At 49.1% G+C, this 12,427-nt stretch overlaps 2 protein-coding genes across 4 annotated transcripts in view; both read right to left on the bottom strand.

Annotated features, from left to right (window-relative positions):
* Positions 1-12,427, bottom strand: part of ARHGEF9 (Cdc42 guanine nucleotide exchange factor 9) — a 1,787,868-nt gene that overhangs the window by 824,369 nt on the left and 951,072 nt on the right. The gene's annotated exons all lie outside the window — the stretch shown is intronic.
* On the bottom strand, positions 4,483-4,662 carry LOC138480802 (uncharacterized). The gene has a single exon (XM_069612546.1). The coding sequence runs from the start codon at positions 4,660-4,662 to the stop codon at positions 4,483-4,485; it is 180 nt and encodes a 59-aa protein (XP_069468647.1).

Here is a 12,427-nt window from a genome sequence, read left to right as displayed (position 1 = left end):
TAGTCAATTGAAATTGGCGACTGTTCAATATATAAAATCGATTAGTCTAACTGTGCATTTAAAAGTCGCATATTTTAACCCGGGCGCTCCCAAAACGGCGTGTTCCTGCACAAATGAGTTTCTCGTGCGCGCGGTGGATCTCTTAGCTACTGAATTTCAAAGCGCTTAGGAACAAGCTAACTCCCCAGCAGCAGGCGCTACACACATTAATGGGCATTCTACACGTGAAATCATTGGTCTCCTCGCCGCCCCCTCCCTATCTTGCTGGAGAATGGCGACGGTGACGGACAGCAAGACCATCAAATTAAGAGTGACAAGAGCGCTCATTTTCCAAAATGACTCCGAAATCGTCAGCTCCCCGGCACGCAGAGAGCAGGGGCAGGAGGCGGCGCGGCGCCGGCTCCCCCGCGCTGGGAACTGACACATTTCACACTGTAAATGCCGTGCTCAGCGCCGCCTGCCCTGCCGGGCATAGCGGCCCCACCGGAGTGGCTGAATAGCGCCTCAGGGCGCCGACCGCAGCGCCTCGCTCAGTCATCACAGAGGGGCGCGCGGCCCCTTCCTCTGCGTTCAGCGTTGCGGCCCTCCAGAACCACCCAAGCGAAGCTCCCACGACTGCCGCATCGAGACCGACACATCACAACACGTCATACCACGCACGCATGCATCGCACAAACACACACAGCACAAAGCACCACAGACACATACCACACACAATCACGCCGCATCACACCACGTTCATGTTTGCGCCCTTTCTCCCTCTCGCCATAGCCTCTCCGCCCCTCTTTCTAACCACCCCTCACTCTACAGCGCCTGTCTCCTTAGTATAGCGCATCGATATTGTTCTTATTTATATATTTATTTACTACGCGCCGAAGCTCGCAAGAATTATAGCGCCTCTCTCGCATTCGATCTACTCGCTCCTATTATCTCTGTATCTGTATTTTTCTCGAATCTGCCCTCTGCTCTTACACACCCCGCCTCTGCACCCTAAATGTACGCCATATTTTGTCTCCTCGCACCCTTGCTCTCGCTCACTCTTCAAGCCAAACTCTCTTGTTCCAGCTCCCTTTTTTTTCTCAGAACCCTGACCTCTCCCCTCCAACCCCCGCCCTCTTTTCTTAGCCTTTCCCTCGGCCCCTTCAGCTCACGGCACTGACGTATGTTACTTGTGAGAGTGTGGGTATCACACTCGCTGCCGCATACGAGTTTCCGTTGGCTGGACCTTAGCTTTTTATTAGCCAACTTTTCAACCAGGAAACTTGATTACACGTCCCGGCTTCCCCGCTGGCCATTATTGTGCTCGTGGGCAAATCCTTACGTTCCCTCGGACCTAATAAAAAAAAGGCACACACACGGCAGCGGGATAAATAAAGCACAGCTTTACGCGCTTGGGGGACGGCTCGCGGTGCATTAAGCGCTGCCAGGAATAGATAGCTCAGTGGGTTAGGCTCCTCGCGTGAAGCTCTGTCGGTAACCCGCGACTCGCGGTTGTCAATCCCGGTAAACTGCCCTCATCACGCAACAGCACTGCAGACAGCATGAGCGCCACTGAGTTTGATGATATTGTGTTAGCGCCGAGAGACAGCGCGGTTCGCAGCATGCAATGTGCGCAGGTGCCGACTGGGGTGAAGGCGATTCCCTTAGCAGAAAAGTACCGCCCCGCCGCCATGAAAAAAGAGCCCACGGCACCACGTGGAATCTGATTGGTTAACAAGAAACGTAGAGTCAGTGGTTTTAAGAGGTCGAATGCCTTTCAGTGAGAGTATGGTAAAAACGTGGTATTTCAAACACCGCCTGTTTTAACCACCGAATGATATGCTGGGGTAACATAGGAAGCATACAACGCGCTGCACAGGGTAAACACCCCACATTTGCACCGTTTTTTGTGCTCTAAATGCACGAGTTAGAATAGCATTATAATTGGTTATTTATAACGCGCTTAACACCCAGAGGTTTCTAAGCGCTGACCCGGGGATCGAACCTATGTTGCTTTGCAGGGTCTTGCTTACAAGGGGAGCGCGTTGCCCCTGAGCTATCCTCCCGAGAGCCACATTTTCACTGCCAGTGTCTAGGCCCCTAAGCAGGGACCTCGTTTGCTGGCATTGACCAGCATGTGAATTATGCATTGTAATTATTCAAGGAATTGCCGTAAAATGCTAAATTATCCCGTAAACAGGTGTCAGGCTTTAAATGCACGTGCACGGAGGGGTCGCGCAGGTGGGGGGACACGCATTTAATTCCCGCACACCATAGGGGAGGGGACTTTGTACCCACAGAGCTCAAACATGGATCCAAACTGACGGCCGAGATGCACCCCTAGGCTGGCCCGAGTGCCATGTCATGCCCCCTTACAATTAAACTGCACAGCTGACTGTTCCAGGCCTGGCACCGTGCACCCGCTCTTGCTGGTTCACAGAGCTCTCAGCGTCCCACCTGCAACCCCCTTAGCCCCCAGCACACCCAAAGACACTGCTCGTGAAGCGCCCACGTGACGATGAAATGAACCTGCCGGAGGGTTCTCATTTCAGCAATATCAGAGAAACAAAAAGGCAGAGTGGCAACTTCAATTAGATAACCCTTTAACCCAAATGTTATTCACCGATCGTCAGACACAACCCACTGAGCTATCTTATCGGCTTCCAATGCATTTTCGACCATAACCATTGGGGGTCAGGTGGGAGCACCCTAAAAAAAGAAGCAGAATCTGAGAACTAAATATCTATCCTCAGGGTTCTAGGTGGGTGCGGGCGAGCAGAGGGCACCCTTCAAAAAAGCTCCTTCTACTGAAATCATTATCTGTGCAAGCATGTGCCATGCTGTGCAATGCTGTGCCATGCTGTGCAAATATGTAGATGATTATTGAACACATGGAGAGAAAAAAAAAACACAGAGCAAAAAAATGCCCATGTCCCGCAGCGACAAGTAACTTAGCAACCGTGAGCCGGCAGCCGCTGGCGGCCAGGGGCCGGCCTCGCACCTGGCCCGGGCCAGAAACGGTCTCCCTCGTGCCGGGCGCCCCGATATGTCCACATCTAAGGCTTCGGCGCTCGTCCCCTTCCTTAGCGGAGGTCACGGGCATGTTTAGGAGGAACTCCAATCCCTCCCCCCAGCACTTCACTATTTGGAATTCGCGCGTCATACATGCACGTAAAACAATGCCATGTTATGTAACGTGAGATGACGCTTCACAAATAAGCGTAACTTGGACGAAAGGTAGCTAAATATTTTGCAATGTAACAGTGTATTGAATGAAGCATGACTTACCTTAAACACCCGAACGTAACATAAAAGCTCTACACATCAAGTCCTAACATAAGAGAACGCACCAGCGTATTGTAATGTCCCGTATCACACCGTACAATAACATAACATGGACATTAATGGCATGACGGTGTAGGTAATACATAACATAATTCAGACCTTCAGAATATAACATGCTCTAAAGTAATCGCTGTGTTTTTGCAATGTGCTGCATTCATGTATGTTCTACTGCAATGTCTTGTGTTAGGATCTGCCGGTGTGTTATCGTACGGCGTGCTGTAATACATGTTATAATGACATGTCGTGGTGGTGCGATATGCTATCGCCTGTTGTGTTGGCCTAGGGGATATTGTAACTTAACCCACTGCAACATTGCACCTCGTAGATATGACAAAGCCACACACAAGTCCAGTGTGCTGCATGTTCTATTATAATGTAGAGGGGTGCGCTCCCCTGCACTCTTTCTAATACGGCGCCGGGACAGGACGTTTCATATAAATGATGATACGCTATATTTATATAAGATAACGCTCCTTAACGGGACGCACTATACCGGGACATATCCTCTCCTGATCCTACATAATGCATCGTGGAATTCAACGTTATAAATGCAACCTACCATACCCTAACAGACTGCATCACACTGTAACATAGCACATAACATCAGCCGACAGGGCACGTACCGTACCACACGTGCTAGTGCAACACTGCGCTGTGAGATTGCGTAACATAGCGTAACATAATGTAACATAACGGGCCCATGTCGTGACATTCCACGCCACTTCGTGACACGGCAGCACACGACAGCTTTGATGGCATTTGCCAGCAGCCATCGAGACGAGGTGTGCATTTCACTCTGGCTGTGTTCGGATCGCTGGCTCTGAATACATTTCATTTAATGCTGTGCATTTTTAACAAAAACACGGGGGGGGGGGTGCACAGTCGCACGCACATACACGCGCCCCAGCACCAGGATTTCACTGCCCACCCCACTCCCCCTGGGAGAAGACACGGCACCCCCACGATGCCAGCAGACACCCTCACACACGTGCCGAGGAAGACAACACACAGGGCGAGATTGAGGGGGTGCGCGAAGCGCGCCAACGTCATACATATCACTGGGTGGCCATGTTGGAGCTCATCTGCGTCCCCCTCGGCGAGAAAGCTTCCTCCTCCGGTAGTCGCAGCGTGGCACTGGCCGCTGGCGGAAGAAGGCGCTCAGCGGGTCCCCAGGAAGAACATGAGGACGACGTTGACGAGCAGCAGCAGCACGATGACGGAGAAGACCACCACCGTCTGCACGTCCAAGGTCATGGTGCAATGCAGAACGCTGTACTGCTCCAGGTGCGGGGCGGCCAGAACCTGGCTGCTCAGCCTCTGCTCCGGGAAGCTGTCCATGCATCCACCATGATAGAAAGCGCACGGGGAAAAAGCACAGAGAACCAGGGAGAGCAGCGCACCCCTTCCTGCCCGTCCCCCCGCCTCGCCGTGCGCCTATGAGCGCTGTCCGCGCTGTGGTGCTGGAAGCAGCGTGTGCCGAGCGTGGGAGCAGAACTCGCAGGATGTGGGGGGCTTGCAGCAGCTGCACCCCTAGTGTCGGCTCCCGTGCCCTCCCCGCAGCATCTTCAGGGGCCAGAAGAGATGCACGCACGCTCCTTCCGCGCCGTGCAGCAGGATGCCGCTCCGCTGTGGTGTGCTGTGGGTGGCAGGCTGCAACGTGAGCGTGCACTGACAGCCTTCGGTGCACAGCGCGGCAGCCCGAGCCGAGGCGGGCCTTCCGCTGCCCAGGCAGCGTGGGGGACTCAGCCGTCAATCAAGAGGGAGCCGCGGACGGCGCCGGGCTCATTCGCCTCCCCAGCACCCCCCCAAGAGTGGGCATCTTCCACACACCCGCGTGGGGTTCAGGCATGGGGCGGTGGGGCCAGTGCTGACAAGGGCAGGCACACAAGAGGGCCTCCTCATGTGCTCGAGGTATCTTTTGCTCTCTTTCTTTCTTTTGTCATTCTTTCTCTGTTTTTTCTTTCTCTTTTTTCTTTCTCCTTCAACCCCTACTTTATTTTTCTTTCGTACTTGCCTTCTTTCACTTTTTATTTCTTCTTCCTGGACCCACATTTCTCTCTTCTTTTTTTCTTTCTTTTTCTTCTCTTTCTTTCTTTCCTTCTTTCTTTTTTTATTTCTATCTTCATTCTTTCTCTTTGTTTTTTCTTTCTCTTTTTTCTATCTCCGTCAACTCCTATTTCTTTTTCTCTTTCGATCCCTATCTGTCTTGCTTTTTCCTTTTCTTTCTTTCTTTCTTTCTTTCTTTCTTTCTTTCTTTCTTTCTTTCTTTCTTTCTTTCTTTCTTTCTTTCTTTCTTTCTTTCTTTCTTTCTTCTTAGAACTCTATTTCTTTTCTTTCTTATTCGACCCCATTTCTTTTTTCTTTATCTTACATTTTTTTCTTTCTTTCTTTCCTTTCTATGACCCCTATTTATTTTTTTCGCTTTCTCCTTCGACCACCATTTGTTTTTTCTCGTTTCCTCTTTCCTTCTTTATTTCTACCTCGACTCCTATCTCCTTTTTCTTTCTCTTTCTTAGTTTTTCTTTATTTCTTCTTCAACTCCCTTTCTTTCTCCTTCGACCCTTCTTTATCTCAGTTTCTTTCTCCTTTTTTTTCATTTTTCTTCGTTATTTCCTTCACTGTTAATGTTTAGTTTATTCATGGTCTTATTTATTGGATTTTCTCAGGTGATTTATTTAGTAACTCGTTTATCTATTAACGGTCCCAATTATATTGTTTTTAACTCATGGTTGTATTTATTTTCCCATACATTAATCCTACTAATTTTTGAATTGACCTATTATTTCCCTAAGCATAATATATACTGAAATATAGTAATATTATGTATTTATATATATATAATAATATTTGTATATTATTAATGTTACCATGCAATAACTCTACCATGCATTTATCATTTTCTCCTTTACTTATTCTGTTTTTAGTTATTTTTCACAGTGGGATGTCCAGTTGTGAGGTCCATTTGGCACTGGAAAGGCTATGCTGTGGAAAGGCGCGGGACAAAGGTGAGCATAACATGGGCCATTCCCATGGCACAGACAACCAACAGAATTGCAAGTCACATAAATGCCCTTGCCATTGCCCCAGATCATTTACTAATAAAATATAGAGCCAAGATCTGAGCCTGTAATGTGTAGATTAGCAATAATATCGGCCTACAAGCAGCACTAGACCCACTGAGCTTTGTAAAAGTGAAAGAAATCCAGCAATTGGAAAAAAAACAGTTAAGGCTCCAATTGATAACTGTACAACCCGTTTTAAAATCTTGGCTCCTTCCGTTTGCAAAGTGTGTGATCCCGAGAAACTCGCCCTACCTGCCTGCACCTCCTTTCCTTTACCTGTAAAACGTGCAATGCCCTGGAGCGGGCTGAAGACCACCCTCTTCCACTCCTCCAGGACCATCATTTATGTCTCCATTAATGGAGGGACTTACCTACCCAGCATCTCTTCTAAAGGATAGTGGAGTGACAAAGGACAGAGCTGCCAATCTCCAATCCTACAGCTACCTATCCTGTCCCCCATCTCCCAGGGAACACTGAGTTGTGATAGGGTCGGACAGAAAGACAGTTAGATGCCATCATCCCATAGACAAGTTTGCTAGTCTACACCGTTTATGATCAGAACTACGACGGTATCTGCGTGGCTAGTGAATCGAAACTCAAGATGAGCGAGGGTCAGTCACATGGCCCGCGCCCCGCCTACTCGTCCAGCTCTAATTACGAGCCATCAATGATGCATACATTTTTCAGGGTGTATACAGCTCTAGGCGGGAGGATACCCACCTGCGTTGGTATGTTGCAGATAAGAGATACAGCGATACGTGGGAGTAAGAGTTTCTGGGGTATTCTGGTGAAGAATATTACAATAGCCGCGTGAATCAGCTGCAAGCCCTCTGCCAAGTTGGCACCAACTTGCAGCGCCACAGCACGACTGCCCCAGAGTACCCTCCATAATTGAGAGGTGCCCATCTGTGGTATCCCGACAGCAATCTCATTTTCCACTCCACCAACGGAAATCCCCTAGCTGTGCCCTGCAGAGGCCTCAGTGCCCCCGCCACTCACAGTTGTACCGACTAACCGATGACGACCGAGGCTGCAGCCTGGTCACGGCCCTGACAGAAGATTTCACAGTAACAGCCAAACACGCCTCACACCGTGACAGAATGGAAATCGCTGCGAAAGAGACAAACATTGCCATTTTCTGCCCAAGATTGAAATGGGGCCCAGGCAGAGAATCTCGAGGGAGGCCCGGCAATGCGTAAGGGGGGCTGCCCACAGTCCATCGATGTTAAAGGCTGAAACCTACTTACATACGTGCATAAGATATAGGCGCAGAGATTCTAATATTACTTATTAGTGTCCTGCCGACAAATTCATGGCGCAACATGGACCGGACCCAAAAACCAGACCAGATCTGTGATTAAATAACTGCTGCTCTGTAAGAGTAGAGAGGTGAGTAGTGGCTTCTAAACGCCTACTCAGTGCGACACTACTACTAAACCAGCAGTGCTCTCAATTACAAAGCGAAACAGGCAGAGTATGAATGGTAGACCTCCTTCACCTCGTTAAGGAAACAGGGGCCAAGGGCAAGCTCAACTTCTCAAGGAGGGGGCGCTGCAGCAAGGAAGCATCCAAACCCACAACAGTACTGTGGTACCAAAGTAAAATAACTGTCAACTCAATGCGCTATAAACAGGCAATATTAGGCAACAGCTCGCAAGAGGACCACAGATGAGGGATGAATAAAGCACCAACAAGGAGAACCAAATCCTTGCACTCTAGAAGCATGAATGCAGTGTTCTTATAAAGTGGTATTAGATTACCACACATCAACGACAATCAAGAAAACAGCTTTGTAGCTGCCAAAAATGTAATGCAAAACAATGCAAGATGTTCCTCAAACGAATAAAACCACTAACAACCCACCCCTGTAACGAAATACACAGAAAATGAACATGTTCAGATGAAAGCGGCACACCGGATATGCAGGCAGGGGTAAGCAGGCAATTTTCATTGCAGCACTGTTCAAGTGTATGTGTCGGCCTTTTAAAAAGGTAAGGACTAGTGTCCGCATAACAAGAGGAGGCTAATATGATCACTGTCGATTTCTTGATATCTTCTTTCTAGGGCTTGAAAGCATTGATCTAGGCTTCTGGGTGCTTTCCAGTGGATTGAGTCCGGTTTCAGGTGGTCGATCCAGTGCAACGGGGCTAAGCAATGTGGTGCAATACAGCAAGCAGCAATAGCACTTGCCCTGAAGAAGCTTGGGACCAGCAGATAATGTTTGGGTCGGCACTGCTCTCAAGTGCTTGAAGCGGTTTGAAATTGCAGACAGATCCACAGGCAGCGTCTCTTATTCCTGGGGTGCTCGGCTGCCCTGTCCAGGTTCGCAGAGGAAAGAGGAGTCATTCGTCTGCCCTTCCTAACCGGGAACATTTTTACAGGGTTTACCACTTCAACAGACAGTCCTGGGTACCAGTGTCAAGGCAGCAGGCAGGCTGTTACCAACAGCGGGTCATTGCTGTGCTGCCAGGCGCTGCCCAGGGTCTCAGATGGAAGGTAAGTCCTTCTTCGGCCCTTCCCAGCCAGGAAGGGTCCCAAAGAGGACTTGTAAGGCTGTCACTTCTATTAGTCAGAGGCTTGGGTACTAGCGTCTCAGCACCTGGAGGGTCATGTCAAGCAACAAGTCCATGGTGTGCTGTGAGGCCATGTCTATGGTCTCTGAAGATAAGGTAAGTCCGTCTGCGGCCCTTCTCAGCCAGGAAGGTTGCCAGAGAGGGTTGCCACTACCTGCAGGCTACTTCGGGTACCAATGTCTCAGCAGCAGGAAGGCCGAGCCCCGTAGCAGGTCTGTGGTGTACTGTAAGGCCCTGTGCATTGTCTCTGAGGATAACGTAAGTCCTTCACCTGCCCTTTCCAGCCAGGAAGGTTGCCAGAGAGGGTTGCCGCTACCAGCAGGCTACTTCGGGTACCAGTGTCTCAGCAGCAGGAAGGCCGAGCCCAGTAGCAGATCTGTGATTTGCTGTAAAGCCCTGTGCATGGTCTCTGAAGATAAGGTAAGTCCTTCACCTGCACTTCCCAGCCAGAATGGTTGACAGAGAGCCCTAACAGGTTTGCCACTTCCAGTAGCAAGAATTTGCGTGCCAGAATTCCAGCAGCAGGAAGGCCTAGTCCAGCAACTAGTACATTACATGTTGTGAGGCCATGTCCATGGTCTCTGAAGATAACGTAAGCCCGTCTTCTGCCCTTCCCAGCCAGAAAGGTTGCCAGAGAGCACCAACAGGTTTGCCACTTCCAGTAGGCAGAGTCTTGGGTACCAGTGTCTCACTAGCAGGCAGGCAGAGTCCAGCAGCAGGTCCATGGCGTGCTATGAGCAGGGGTGTTGCTAGATCTGGGAAAGATCCGGGGCTACAGTAATGTTGGGACGGGAGGGATTCAGGGCTAGCTAGCCTTTTGGTTGTAGCCCCTGGGCTTCAATCCAGGGCTACAACCAAAAGACCAGTGGCTCAGCCCTCACCCTCTAGCAACGCAGTGAGTCTCTGTTCAGGGCCTAAGCGGATAAGGTAATCCTTTCATCAGCCCTTCCCAACAGGAAGGTTGCCAGAGAGGATTTCAGGGCTGCCACTTCTATTAAGCAGAGTCTTGGGTACCAATCACTTCCCATCACTTCAAATGTTCCTCTGCAGTGGCTGAGGTAACTCCTTGGAAAGCTTTGCCTTCACCCCAATGTATGAGGACTTTTGGCAGACCGAACCCCAATAAAGTTGAAGCAAAATCCTTCTTATTCCAGAGTCCAAAAATGATTCAAATACCAGGGGTCTTACCCACCCTATATAGAAAGCTTTCCACAATGGATTGGTCCATTTGAAACCTTTTGTAAGGGGCCAATCCTTGTTGTTATAAGAGCTTTGCCTTCTGACGTCAGCTACCAGAGTGTCTTGTCCGCAGGCAGCTGGGAGGGGGCACAAGAAGTAAGTGTGACCCAAATATTTTCAAGATGGCGGGACCATTCCTCAAGAAACAGAACCTATGTGAACTGTACGATACTCCTCCTTTCCCGTGCCTGCCCAATCACAGCGGCTCCAGTAATTATGTCCCTGCTGAGACTTCCCCACCGTGCTGGTGGAGCTTCCTTTCAAGCACCTTTCCGCAATATACCCCCTGCAGGTATTTATGACCTTCCTTTTTGGGAAGGCGCCAAGCCTTCACAGCAGAGAACAAAGGAGGACTACAGGAGGGGAGGGGGGGGGGTAACAGTTTGTTGTGGGTGAAACCTAGTCCTAGATAGCAGCACACAAAGGCTCTGACAGGTGCAGGGGTCACTGGAAAGGACTTGATAATAAAAACAATATCAAATTGATTGGAGCAATTATGACTGCATCTGCTCAAAGGCCATAATATCAAAGAAGATATTGCTTTATTAATTATATTTAACTAAATTGCCACCGGGCTTTATGAATATACCTTTAAAGGATGCTCGTTTTCAGTCCAAAAAAGCCCAATGAGAAAACGTAGAATACTTTGGTTCTAGATATGCCAGCAAGAAATCCTCTGGAGGCCACCTACCTGATACAGTCTGGACTCTACTGTCCAATGTTTAGGCCGCCACATGTGTATCAGGTTTGCCAACCAAATATAAGTTAACACTTTTTAGAGAATACATCGGCTGGGGTACTTTTGAAAAGTGTAGCCCCCTTGCTACTAACATGCGGCAGGCATGCCAATTACTGAAGCCTAGCATCAAGTATACATGAGGTGTCTTATGTACGGTTCCCTGAAAATTAAATGACACACTCAACAGCTGGTAGGCCCGCCTGGCTACAAACCCACCAATACCAGCTTTTAAAACACAGAGGGATGTCTGCAAGTGACACTGTTTAGCAGACCCCAATTTCATGGCAGAATCCATTTGCTTTACCTCCTAAACATTTTTTAAAATCGAGGATATTCTCCCTGTCATATAATGATTAATAATGATAACGATTTGTTATTTATATAGCGCCTTAAACCAAAGCGCTTTACAAAGAACATATTTACATACATTTATCATCCCAAACCGAAGTTGGTACTCCTCATATGCTCAATCATCCGAAGAACTAACTTTGGTTCAGACTTAACCCCAGACACTACTTGTCCAAACATGCTTTGGGCTAGTGAAGTCTGTTGTAGGACTTGCTTACATACCGACCACAGGACTGGGTTTTACTGTCTAGCGGTACACCCTGACTACCGCAAGTATCCCTATGATGCCACTGTCCAGTGATCTCACATTTGTCATGGGTGACAGGCCAGTGCCTTCCCATGAGAGGGAGGGAGCAGCTTGCTCCATCTTGAAAAGTGTTTCCCACCAGTAAACCAAATGTGGCGCGCGCTGCTTGACAGCGCTACATGTTGCCATCAGGCCTTAGTTGGGTCGGCACCCTACATGGTGGAAGTTAGCATGGCCTCTGCCCTTGTAGGCGCTAGATGGCACTAAGAAGGGCTGACATCAGTGGTCAAAGTGTACGAAAAGAAGTAGTGGAACTATACTCCCTGCTGGCCTGCCACCGCTCCCCACAAACCACATTGCCGCCACCCCCCACAAGCAATCCAAACCCCCAAACAAAAACACCAGCTGTTTAAGGGAACGTTCAGTTCAGTGCACCGAAGGGCAAGTTTCAACTTCTTCCCACACTTTTATTTTAAAAGTAAACCATTCCTGAACGGTTTAAAAAAAAAAAGTATAGGAACAGTAAACAAAAAATTAAGTAGAGGGGCACCACTTCTGTCCACTTTCACCACTGGCTCTGGCTGGCATATAGGACATGGGGTGTCGATTTTGACACTGCCACGGCCTCCTGTAGGCCACCAAGAGTTGGGGCACAGGGAGCCAATTGACAACCCTTTCGCTCTACTGATCCTGTTTCCACATGTTTCCACGGGCAGTGAGAACTGGAAGAGTGGAGCAGAGCCAAGGAACAAAGCAGAAGAAAGGCACGTTAAACAAATAAAGTGCCTGTATATGTGCCTGGGGGTGTGTGTGCGTGTGCCTGCCCATGTGCTTGCAAGTCAGGTTAATCATGGGCTACACCGGGCAAATTTGGGGGGGCAGTGGGAACAACATG

Source organism: Ambystoma mexicanum, chromosome 5p (assembly GCF_040938575.1).
Source record: "Ambystoma mexicanum isolate Mex_15411 chromosome 5p, UKY_AmexF1_1, whole genome shotgun sequence".
NCBI classification, from domain to species: Eukaryota; Metazoa; Chordata; class Amphibia; order Caudata; family Ambystomatidae; genus Ambystoma; species Ambystoma mexicanum.
Note: the sequence above shows the minus strand (reverse complement) of the source record. Positions and strands in the feature narration are given on the sequence as shown.

Coding starts and splice junctions, on each gene's coding strand:
- LOC138480802 (XM_069612546.1), bottom strand. CDS start 4,662: ATGGACAGCTTCCCGGAGCAGAGGCTGAGCAGCCAGGTTCTGGCCGCC.